This window comes from Cervus canadensis, chromosome 12 (genome assembly GCF_019320065.1).
Source record: "Cervus canadensis isolate Bull #8, Minnesota chromosome 12, ASM1932006v1, whole genome shotgun sequence".
Classification (NCBI taxonomy): Eukaryota; Metazoa; Chordata; class Mammalia; order Artiodactyla; family Cervidae; genus Cervus; species Cervus canadensis.
The window spans coordinates 62573910-62586622 of NC_057397.1; the positions used below are offsets into that span (position 1 = coordinate 62573910).

The 12713-nt window shown below is 44.7% G+C and overlaps 1 protein-coding gene across 1 annotated transcript in view; it reads left to right on the plus strand.

The window, feature by feature from the left end:
* Nucleotides 1–6466, plus strand: part of NIPAL2 (NIPA like domain containing 2) — a 77503-nt gene extending 71037 nt beyond the window's left edge. Inside the window, exons 9-11 of the mRNA XM_043483816.1 lie at nt 2191–2254; nt 3625–3719; nt 5745–6466. Of these exons, the coding sequence (XP_043339751.1) occupies nt 2191–2254; nt 3625–3719; nt 5745–5857 (272 nt within the window). The 3' untranslated portion in view covers nt 5858–6466. The remainder of the gene's footprint in view (nt 1–2190; nt 2255–3624; nt 3720–5744) is intronic.
* Nucleotides 6467–12713: the final 6247 nt, after the last annotated feature.

Genomic DNA, 12713 nt, shown 5'->3' on the forward strand with positions numbered 1-12713 from the left:
GTGTATACTGAGTGATGACTGTATACTTAACACAACTGAACTGTATACTTTAAAGTGTTTAGGATATGGTAAACTTTATGGTATGTATGCATGCATGCTTGCGTGCTCAGTCATGTCCCCCTCTTTGTGACTCCATGGACTGTACCCTGCCAGGCTTCTCTGTCCATGAAATTTTCCAGGCAAGAATCCTGGAGTGGGTGTCTTTTGCATCTCCTGCATTGGCAGGTGAATTCTTTTCTACTGCACCACTGGGAAGCCATGTTATGTGTATTTTACTACAATTTTTGAAAAATTTTTACTCTTGAAGACAGAAACTCCTCTTTAAGCGATGACAACAACAACAAAAAAATCCTAAAATACCGGGAAGAAACATGTGCAAAGAAGTTTAATAGCACAAAAGCAAAAGCGTTTGAAGCAATTTAAAATGTCCTTCGAGAAATGAATATTATGGGGCACCAGCTTAGAATAACAAGAAAACATTCAAATGACTCCAAGGACGTGTGTAATCACAGGGGAAAATGCTTCAGCAATGTTGATTCACTCAACAAAGATTCACCAAGATGGGACATGGCTTGTTCCTGCAGGAAGTGAGGAGACAGACCTCAGACTGAGGAAGCCCCCTGTGTTGTTCTCTGTGGCATCTGTAACACCTCAGCAGCAGCCGGCAGTCACGACTCTCAGTAAATACTTGTCGACAGGATCACAAGGCTACCACCACACACGCACACACACAAATGTGATTCCAGGTAGTAGATAATTAAAAGATAACTTATTTTGGACTTCCCTGGTGGTCTAGTGATTAAGAATCCACCTGCCAATCCAGAGGACACAGGTCCGATCCCTGGTCCAGGAAGATTCCACAGGGCAACGAGGCCCTTGTGCCGCAACCGCTGAGCCCAGGCATCCCAACTACTGGGGCCCACACGCTCTAGAGCCTGTGCTCAGCGACAAGAGAAGCCACCGCAAGGAGAAGGCCATGCACCGCAACTAGAGAGTAGCCCCTGCTCGCCGCAACTAAAACAAAAAAGGTAGCTTATTTAGTAAAAAAAAAAAAAAAGAAAAAAGAAAAAGTCTGCGAAGGCTTTGGGACCATAGGCCAAAAGGGAATCACTGATACTAAGACAGAGAGAAGGAGAGCTCATTGGAATAAAGGACAGATGCACATTTCCCTTCACCCAGAAGGAAAGAGCCGCAGAGGGAGATGGGAGAGGGGCTGGCAGTGAGAAATGGCACTCAGGCAGCACGTTAGCATCCTCCAGTGCACACGTGAGCCTGTGACCAGACCTGCAGACTGCAGGGGGATGCCAAGGCCGACAGCGTGAGGAGCAGCTGGCCTGAAGTGCAAGTGCTATGTGAAAGGGCCAGCATCCACCCAGACGCTCGGGTCAGGCTTGCCAACCCCTGGCTTAAACAACTGGTGGTGGGAAATGTCACTCTTCTTGCATGTTCCAGTGGGACAAATCTTGGACTGGATAAAAAAATTTCTGTTGGCAAAAGCTGTGTTACTGGCACCGATTTTATAATAATGATATGTACATTATACATTATGTAAAGTCTACAAATCTGTGTTCTTTGCAGTCATTGAAAATGTTAGTATTGCATGCAACTATTTTTTAAAGTAAGCTACTGAATGTGCCTTTTTAGGGCTTCCCTGGTAGCTCAGTGGTAGAGAACCCACCTGCCAATGTAGGAGATGTGGGTTTGATCCCTGGGTCAGGAAAGTCCTCTGGAGAAGGAAATGGCAACCTACTCCAGTTTTCTTGCCTGGGAGAATTCTATGGACAGAGGAGCCTGGCGGGCTACAGTCCATGGGGTCGCAGAGTAGGACACGACTTAGCAACTCAACAGCAACAACTGGATGTGCATTTTAAGGGTAACTATTTACTTTGAAAAAAAATAATATTGTAATTTGAAAAATAATATGTAGCTATTGAGACAAGTGCTCGGGCCTTGTGCACTGGGAAGACCCAGAGGAATCGGGTGGAGAGGGAGGTGGGAGGGGGGTTCGGGATGGGGAATACGTGTAAATCTATGGCTGATTCATATCAATGTATGACAAAACCCACTGAAATGTTGTGAAGTAATTAGCCTCCAACTAATAAAAAAATTTAAAAAAAAAAGAAAAATAATATGTAGCTATTGTAAATATTCTTACCCTAAATTTAGTTTTATCTTCTGTCACTATTGTAGGTATCATATTTTATCAGGAGTTCCTTGGTGCAGCTTTTCTCACTATATTTGTATATCTTTTTGGGTGAGTAAATGTCTCAGAGGTAAGGTATGTGAAATCCTATTACTTTTACGTGAGACTTTTGGCATTGGACCTGAGGCATGGAAAATTGGAAAATAATATAAGAAACATCAGTTTCCTGAGCTCTTAAAAGAAGCATATTTTTCAACTTAACACCCTACCCAGAGCTCAGTGTCTTTGTGATTTAAATATCTCTGTGAGGGATCTGAAACACTGGGAATTTTCAGTTCCAGCCAAAGTCAAGGTAAATCAAAGGCCCTTGTAGCAACTCCACCTTTTTATACTCAATCAGACCTATCCCAGCCTTAGGAACCCTTAGCTTAGATCTCAACCAGGGAACCACAGATGCCTCTAGGATCATAGGATGCAAGGCCAAGACTGGGGCAGATCTCTGCCTTGAGACCTACTAACATCAGACCCATCCCTCTCTTGGGTCTCTAGGATCATAGGATGCAAGGCCAAGACTGGGGCAGATCTCTGCCTTGAGACCTGCTAACATCAGACCCATCCCTCTCTTGGGTCTCTAGGATCATAGGATGCAAGGCCAAGACTGGGGCAGATCTTTGCCTTGAGACCTACTAACATCAGACCCATCCCTCTCTTGGGTCTCTAGGATCATAGGATGCAAGGCCAAGACTGGGGCAGATCTTTGCCTTGAGACCTACTAACATCAGACCCATCCCTCTCTTGGGTCTAGGTGCCCAGCTTTAACCCTGCCTAGGAATTTGCTGGACAATCACTGCTGGTGTTCTGGCCGATAGAGAGTAGAACCTTGACAGAATTTCAGCGATGTAGTGATTCTTCCATTGGTTCCCACCTCTGAATGCTTAGTTGCTTCTCGATGTGGTATTCTGCATGACCATTGTTATGCAAACTTGAGCCCAGACTATTTTTAACATAGAAACCTATCTATCTTGAAAATTCAATTTTGTGAGATTTTTGGGCGAAGCTAAACTTCTGGGGTCTGGAAACTATGACTATGCTTATGGCCAAGGACAACGAAATTTCTTAGAAAATTAAAGAATAAATTATTTTTTTGCTCGTGTTGCATGCCAGTAATGGGTCTGAGCATGCATGGATAGAAAATGAGACTTAGTGTCTACCCAAAGGGCTTAGAGCCTGAATTAACCCCCAGATGGTAAAAACCTGGGGCAGAGACTTACTGGAAGCTGCCCAGGTCTTGGTTCTGGGGACAGATATTATTGGCTGCAGCAATTAAGACAATTTCTAGGCAGCTTACCATGAGAAACAGAAAGAACAAAACCAATGGAATGTATGTCATCATGTAGAAGATGGAGTTCAGTTACTTAATACCATGCGTTCAGTTATTTAATACAGTGACCTTGTGTTCTTTATTAACATTATTCCTACAGGTGTTTTCTGTCATTCCTTGGTGTGGTTTTGGTCACAAGAAATAGAGAAAAGGAACATCTGCCACAGTCTTACATTGATTTTGGAAATGTTCCCGGTAAGATGTATATTCCTTAATTTATAATAGAAAATTGTATCCTACAAATGAATTATTGCTGATATGATTTCTGGAGTTAAATTAATATAAAATGTAATTCTTACCCTCAGAAAATGTACACTTAATGATGAAAGCAGAGATGATAGTTTAACTGTAAATGTTAATAATCATTTGTTTGATTATCAGTTTTGCACAGAACACTGGGGATAGAAAAGAACCGACCCTGTTTTCTTAATTTGGGTGGTAGTGAGAATTTCCATTTTGGATTTCTTTAAATTGGAAAAGGGTAGGGAAAGGAGTGGGAATGGCAGGAACAGACCCTTGTTGCTTGGAGAACCTTTGAGGGGGATTCTACATCTAAGACCAGAAGCTTCAGAATATCATCCCTTCGGAAGCATGAGGTGGCCCTTGCACTGGGTCCAAGAGTGACATTCTTCTTGGTCACCTGAATATAAAGAGCTTCTTCCCCTGTTCCTCACTTCATTCATCCAGAGGGGTTTAACATGCATCGTCATCCTAGCAATCCACTCCCACTTAGAATAACACTTCCGTGATGAGACTTGGGGCTTCCCTGGTGTCTCAGATGGTAAAGAATCTGCCTGCAATGCAGGAGACCCAGGTTTGATCTCTGGGTTGGGAAGATCCCTTGGAGATGAGAAAGGCTACCCACTCTGGGGGGTTTCCCTGGTAGCTCAGCTGGTAAAGAATCCACCTGCAATGCAGGAGACCCCTGTTCAATTCCTGGGTCGGGAAGATCCCCTGGAGAAGGGATAGGCTGCCCATTCCAGTATTCTTGGGCTTCCCTGGTGTCTCAGATGGTAAAGAATCCAGCTGCAGTTCAGGAGACCTGGGTTCGATCCCTCGGTTGGGAAGGTCCCCTGGAGGAGGGCATGGCAACCCACCCCAGTACTCTTGCCTGGAAATTCCCATGGACAGAGGAGCCTGGCGGGCTACAGTCCATAATGTCGCAAAGAGTCAGATAAAACAGCAACTAACACTTTCACTTTCATGTAGACCCAACAGAAGCGACGTCCAGAACAAAGGAAACGGGCTTCTGTGTCCTCACTTCCTCCCCTGCTCACCACCCCCAACAATCTCTGGCTTTGCTAGGGGTTTGGGGTGACCTATAGGCTTCTAGAAGGCTTCCCTGGTGGCTCAGACGGTAAAGCGTCTGCCTGCAATGTGGGAGACCCGGGTTCGATCCCTGGGTCAGGAAGATCCTCTGGAGGAGGAAATAGCAACCCACTCCAGTACCCTTGCCTGGTAAATCCCATGGACAGAGGAGCCTGGTATGCTATAGTCCATGGGGTCGCAAAGAGTCGGACACCACTGAGTGACTTCACTTTCACTTTCATAGACTTCTAGACGAGGAGTAGTGATGTTCTCACAGCTTACTCCACCAGGCAGTTAGGACCAAGCCTTTGAAGCAAAAACCATTAAAACCTTGTGCCTAAGAGAAAATAGCCTGTGTTCTCCTTCCCATTTGAACCGTCTTACCAGCTAAGAACATTCAACGCAAGAATCGGCATTCGTGACAAGGGCATGCCTTAGAGATGCCTTCGATGGTTAGGGGTTCTTTGGTAGGAAATGAAGTTTACTTACTTTTAACTCTTTTTCATTTCACACAGTTCTATATGTAGAATCAGTAAGAACTTTGGAAGCCATTCTGAAAGACTGTTTTCCTCTGTTGTTACATGCGTTAGACTAAACATAGACCAGGAGACAGAACAGTGGGGAGAGAGGTTTGGAGATGCGTACACACTTCACGTTAGTCTCCTTGACTGATCCAGCCCAATTTCTGTCCCCAGCATGGTCAGGGGGACAGCACGTGCTCCCCGGGGTGTGCTCACGCAGACAGCCACGACCTGGGCCTTTCTTCCCTGACGTTTATCTCTTCTATTTAGAGGGCGACCACTTTGTCCTTTTTAAAAAAGGAATAAAATGTGGCCTAAATAGAGGAGAAATCATTAAGACTTATTATTCTACAAGAGCTCAAAAGATTCTTTGTGATTATTATCTCCACAGGGAAACAAATGTTGGATAAAATACAACCAGATTCAAGCGGCTTATCCTATGGAACTCTGCCTGATGGAAGTGACTCCATAAAGAGCCCGAGTGGAGAGAAGAAAGGGGTCTGAGACGCCGAGAGGGATGGCTGTGGGCCTGTGATTTAATACCACTTTTAAAAATATTGCACATGTTCAATTTATGTCAGCAGCTATTTTATGCTGACATGTGCTCGCCTTCCTTTCAGTCCCTGACCCCCACCTCCATGTCCATGGACGATCAGGGCCTTCCTAAGCTTTGACAGTCTAAGGTTTTCGTGGAATGTAATTTGAAGTGTTCCCCACACCCTGGACCTCTCTCCCTGGTGATCATCTAACTGGCTAGATCTTAATTAGAGCCTGGCTGCCCAGGCAGAAATGTCACACAAAAATGTGCATTCACGATTTGGCTGCAGAATGCGTAGGTTGCTTTTCCCATACAGCTTGCAAGGTCAATTGCTTTGCTTTAAAGAGACACTTTAGTCCCACAACCTCCTCCCTAAACCAAAGGTTTGAAAGCATTCATTTTTCCTTAGACATCTTTTAGGAAGCTTCCCATAAAGATTTCACTTTTCTGTTCCCAAATGAGAGTGGTAAATCATCTTTTCTGAAAACTAGCCCTATCGTATTTATCCTTTGAAAAGTAAAGGTGTGGTTTTTTGTTTTTTTTTTTCATAATTAAGCATCTGTGTTTTGACTACACTTATGTCACTCTTTCACTTTCATCTTTCCTTTTTTTATTGGAGTATAATCGCTATACGGTGCTGTGTTAGTTTCTGCATACAGTGAAGTGAATCAGCTATGAAAGTGAAAGTCGCTCAGTCGTGTCCAACTCTCTGTGACCCCCATGGACTATACAGTCCATAGAATGCTCCAGGCCAGAATACTGGAGTGGGTAGCCTTTCCCTTCTCCAGGGGATCTTCCCAACCCAGGGATCAAACCCAGGTCTCCCACATTGCAAGCAGATTCTTTACCCCTGGATGGGGTAGGCCAAGAATACTGGAGTGGGTAGCCTATCCCTTCTGCAGGGTATCTTCCTGACCCAGGAATCGAACCGGGGTCTCCTGCATTGCAGGTGGATTCTTTACCAACTATATGTATACATATAGCCCCTCCCTCCTGAGCCTCCCTCCTACCCTCCCATCCCACCCCTCTGGGTCATCACGGAGCACCAAGCTGAGCTTCCCGTGCTTCACAGCAGGTTCCCACTAGCTATCTATTTTACACATGGTATGGTGTATACATGTCAATCCTAACCTCCCGATTCAGCCCACTTTTCTCTTCCCCTCCATCCTGCCCTGTGTCCATATGTCTGTTGTCCGCATCTGTACCTCTATTCCTACCCTGGAAATAGGTTCATCTGTACCTTTTCTAGATTCCACATATATGTGTTAATACACAATACTTCTTTTTCTTTTTCTGACTTACTTCACTCTGTATGACAGATTCAAGATCCAGTTTATACCCCATTTGATGATGGGGTATACCAAAACCAGAAGACCTTGGCTGGTGAACTTTTTAAGCTTAAGAAAAGCAAAACTTAAGAATTAGTACCAAAAAATGAATCAGTATCAATTTTTTTAAGTAAGAGTGTAGAGCAGTGATGTTTTCTTCAGCATATGATCCTATTATACTTGAAACTGAAGAGAAACTTCTTATCCTATGCCTTTATTTGTTTAGATCTTATAATTCATCAACTGGGTTTTTAATGTTTTAACTTTCAATGTTAAGTCTCAAAAATCATATTTAAATTTTTAGTGATACTTTCACGAACATTCCATCTTCTCCTCAAGTCATTACTTCAAGTTTTAGAATAAAATCCTTCTAGGTAAAAGAACTGTTATGATCGCTTCTCGGCCTTTTGGCTAAGATCAAGAACTGTTATGACTAGAGAACTGGATTTCAGCCATTTTCAGTCTGCAGACATAGCACACAGCCAGGTGGTCCAGCCTGAGTCTAGTCCAGGTCCTCCTGTACCCTGAATGGCTCTTCTGCTGCCATAGACGCAGGTCTACTAAGACACATTTGCAGGTAGAGTCCATAATCATATCTGTTATTATTTATGATTTCCTAATATTGAAATGAGGAGAAAAGAGCTAGCCTTCATTGTAAGCAACATCAAATAATAAGCCCCATCCTTAATGACATTTCAAAACCTTCAGATCACACGCCAGTCCAATACTGTTCCAGCCAGTTGTCTTGCATTTGTTTGGTTGTTTAACTCAGGGCTATTGAAACTGTAGTCTCAGCTGCTTTAGGTCTTTAATTTTTGTTCTTTGTCATGGCCTGCATTCCTGACCAGACCAACCAAACCTGGCCACAAAGGTGAGATTCAAATCTATCACTAAAGTATGAATAATAACCTAGAGCCCATGTCTGGCTTTTGAACTCCTGGTAACAATTCCTGCCATTGTAGAAAGTGTCCCATTAATTCAAATAACATAGTCATATAATTTATGGCATGCTTCACTGAATTGGTCCAGCATGTCAGCGTTGGAAGGCTCGACTAAGAAATGTGTCTGGTGTCTTAAACTACAGATTTCTGGTGACTCTTACGACTGGTTTCAAATATTTGGAAAATAATTAGACAGCAGAGTTTGACTTGAATTGGGACTGTATTTATAGCTACAGCACGTGGTTTTGCACATTGTAGAATTTTGCACAGAGACAAGCATAATGCCAGTACTTAGTGGTCGCCAACATTTGCATCTTTTAAAAGTTGTAAGAAATGACATTGACTTATGCACACAGTTGGGCAACCCAGAAATGCTTTAGAAGTTTAGGTAACATATAAAATATAGTTAGGTAATGTATAAAGTATAGTCAGACCTAATTTTACTTTCCATATTGCTTCTCCAAAGTAAGGTGAATAGGAGTTTTACTTGTACCAGCTTGTAAAGATTTTTTAAATTATGCACTGCGTGACAACAACCAAAGCCAATCCAGTCCTTCTCTTGGCATTGTGAGTTGGGGACCTTTAGCCAACACTTGGCTCAACTGACTGTCTAGACCAGGGGTCTGTGAATTCTTCCTGTAGCAACACAGAGAGTAAATATTTGGGAGTTTTGTTGGCCATACGGTGTCTGTCACAACCACTCAGCTCTCCCGTTGTAGCACGAAAACAGCCATCGACAAGACATAAACAAATGAGCGTGGCTGGTGTCAGTAAAACTTTATTGACAAAAGCAGGTGGCCAGTTCATGGGCTGTCGTTTTCCAACCCTTGGTCTGGACTGCTCTGCCCTTGCTGTGCAAAGAGTTTGGAAAACAAATTGGATACAGTGGGAGTGATAGCCATGTGTTGATATTTACATTAGGATCTTGTTGCTTGTGTAAGATACACACAGAAGCAATGCGTTCATCACTGGTGCCTGAGTTTTTCTCTCTCAAAGGCAGTGGTTCTTTTGTGAGCACCACCAGCTGCACTGGAGGAACCTCTCATGTAGTGGGTTAAAGCAGAGATCCTTACCATCCAATTGTTTTCAGTCTAAATGTTTGCTTGCCCTGTGACTATACTACTTTCGTCACCAGAGTCACTTGAAAAAATAAAAAAATGTCTCAAGCAGTGACTTGAGAATGTAGTTTTCAATTCCTCAACCCATCCCCACAAGCTCCTGGAGATTCTGCTTTGTGGCAGAGAAAGAAAGGAAAAAGACAGATTTCGTAGATTGATGTCATTTCAGTACTGTTGAATGAATGATGGTGATAATGTGTACGTCTGGCTCCAGAAGAAGCAGGTGCAATGGTGGACATGGCTCAGATGGATAGAACCATTGAGCCAAATTCCTGAAGCCAAGAACCCTCTTTATACTCCCTGTTTCGAAGCACACAGATCATCCAGGGGTGGTGACTATACAGGCTCGCCCACACCGAAGGCTGCCTCCTACTTGCCAATTTAATAGTGATATTATGGACATAAATACAACCAGTTATTAAAACGAAACTTTCCAACACCCTTCCAGACTGCTTGATTTAAATTCCAGGGCTGATTATAGAGCCGTCCTTGAACTGGGCAATGGCAAACCGAATGCACATGTCTGGCACCAGCCAATGTGAGTGCTTTAGTGAGGTTGGTAGATAAACACCACACAGTTTGAACTTTTAGAACAAGATCTCAGAATTGAACCCAAGATGACTGTGTTGGGAAATTTAGAAGCTGCTTCTAATTGTTAGACTCATCAACAGTCTGGCTCCTATTATGGCCATCTTGAAGTTAAAAAAATAAAATAGAATTCCACATATATGCGGTTTCTATGCAAATACAGACCAGTCTTGGGCTATTAAATGTGGTGTTTTAGTAATTGTGGTAAATACAGGGTAGAGCCTTCCACCCAGGAATTCTTGAGTCTGTCCCCTTTCTCACCAGCCTCAGGGTACCACACAACATGCTGTGCCATGCCGGCAGGCCAAATCAGTTACAGGAGCTGTGGCCCGTCCAAAGAAACTTTTTTTTTTTTCTAGAAGAGGAGGAAACTCTGCCTTCCACATTGGTCCTTATTGAGAGTTAATGAGTCCCAACCATAATGTAAAAAGAGGAATATCAATCCCAATATCAAATAAATGTGATGCTTCAGGGGCGTGGGGGGCACGCAGCCGGGGCAGATGCCGCCAAGAGTTTCACGGGGTTCCAGGCAAGATGCAAGATAGGCTTTGAGTTCCAGGAAATAATCTGCTTCCCAGGGAGCTGGCAAGTGCGTGTAATGGGGCAGGAGCCCATCCGTCCCTGACCGACCGGCACGCATGGACCCACGCCACCTTGCAAGTGTGAGCCGCTGCTCTCCAGACACGAGCTAATCCTCCCAGGGCGCACACATCCCGCTCTGGGAGCCTCTTCCCTCACGGCTCTAATTTGAAAACCAGCCTCAGTGATTTTCTGAGGCTTTGGGCTCTACTCCCGCTGTCCAGAGCACCTCACCTAAATCTGCTAAACACTGAACGCGAACAAGGAAATGAATCACTTCAAGAAGTCTTGATCCAGGCCCCCGGAACTTGACTCGTCTGCCTGGTGATAGACACTAACCTAAGTTACACGCTTCAGACAGCAAACCCGCCTTAATGTACTCACACATAATTGATCACATGCTCCTTTCAATGTAATGTGTTTAACGTTATTAGAAACATAAAAACGAATCAGACATGAAGACTTGGGAAACTTAGGTCAGAGAATGAACAGCTTTCCTCCCTGGAGCCCTTACTGTGTAAGCCTTTGACTTTGACCCTTCATTCAGTTCTTATCATCTCTCTCTCTCAGGGAGGTCGCCATCCCTAGTTTACAGGTTAAAAGACCAGGGCAAGAGGCAGGGCAGGGGCAAGGGTAAGACGAGAGAGACGCCTGGGGCACACAGTGTGAGGAGGCTTATGAAAAGCTCCCTCCCAGGACAGAGAGACGGCCAACGGCATGTGCAGGCCCGCAGGGTGAGGGCCCCTCAGCGGTGTGCCCCGGCTGCCTCTCTCTGCCCTGGCCCTGGCTGGAGGAAGTTAAATGACTTACCAAGAGTCATTCAGCGGGCAGGTGGCCCGGCTGGGATTTGAACCCAGGACGACTGCAACCCACACTCTTACCACTAGTACCAAAGTATCTAAATTGCATAGTAGAATGTCAAAGGGCCTTTAAGAGTCTTGAATAAAGGGCTTTGGAACCCCAAAGCGAAAAGGGTCACTTATGGCTAGGTGACAGTCTTCAAGGGAACGGGGGACTGTAGTAGATTAAATGATGCCCCCACACCCTAAAGAGAGATGTCCACCTCCTCACTCCTTGAACCTATGACCTTATTTGGAAAAGGGGGCCTTTGCAGATGGAATTAAATTAATCTTGAGATGCTATCATTCTGTATTTCCTGGATAGTCCCTAAATCTAATGACAAATCCTCATAAGAAACAGAAAAGACACAAACACACAGAAGAGAAGGCCACATGAAGACGGAGACAGAGAAATGCATAGAGCCTCCAAAAACCTGAAGTGGGGAGGAAGGGTTCCCCCCTGAAACCTTTGGAGGGAGCACAGCCCTGCCAACACCTTGACTTCAGCTCAGGGCTCCAGAACTGTGAGAGAAGAAATTTGTGTTGTTTTAAGCCACCAAGTTCATGGTGGTTTGTTGCAGCAGCCATAGGAAGGGAACATAGGTAATGAACTAGCTTTTGAAGCACGGGCCGAATGTGGACGTTACAGGAAGCCCTATAAAAGAAGCTGATTAACTCATGGCAAGCGTGGGAAACATCTGGAATGTGGGTCATGTGAAGAGGAAGACGGCTCCACATGACTCGAAAGGCATCCAGGAGAGCCTTTGGTGGCTAGCTCTGACAGAGACTTGAGAATTTGGACTCGATTTGGGAGATACCCGATGGCATTAAACTTCATTTCTGGAGGTGTGGGGCGGACCTGTGGATGTCACTGGTGTCTTTTCAAAAACTCACCTAGCAGAATTTAAGGACATCTTCCCTGTATCTTTCTTAGTCATTTGTGAGCAATATCAGATGGCATAATTGTGGTACACCAGGTCTTATCCCCTTGTGGCTCAGCTGGTAAAGAATCTGCCTGCAATGTGGGAGACCTGGGTTCACTCCCTGGGTTGGCAAGATACCCTGGAGAAGGGAAAGGCTGCCCACTCCAGTATTCTGGCCTGGAGAATGCCATGAAATGTATAGTCCATGGGGTCACAAAGAGTCGGACACGACTGAGCGACTTTCACTGACTCACTCACTCACTCTCGGGTCTTATGAGAAATGACCAAGTGAAGCAGGGCTGTAGGCTGGACAGTGACCACTGGGAGGGCCTGGGGGCAGAGAAAGCTGTACCCAGAGGAGGGTGAACTGGGCCAGCCAGAGCCAGGCACTCCAGAAGCTGAACTGGAAGTCCTAGAGAGAACCGAGGAGTCAGGAGTGGGAGCTGAAGCTGGAAGGCTTCCTAGAGTATGGCAGAAACCAACACAATACCGTAAAGCAATTATCC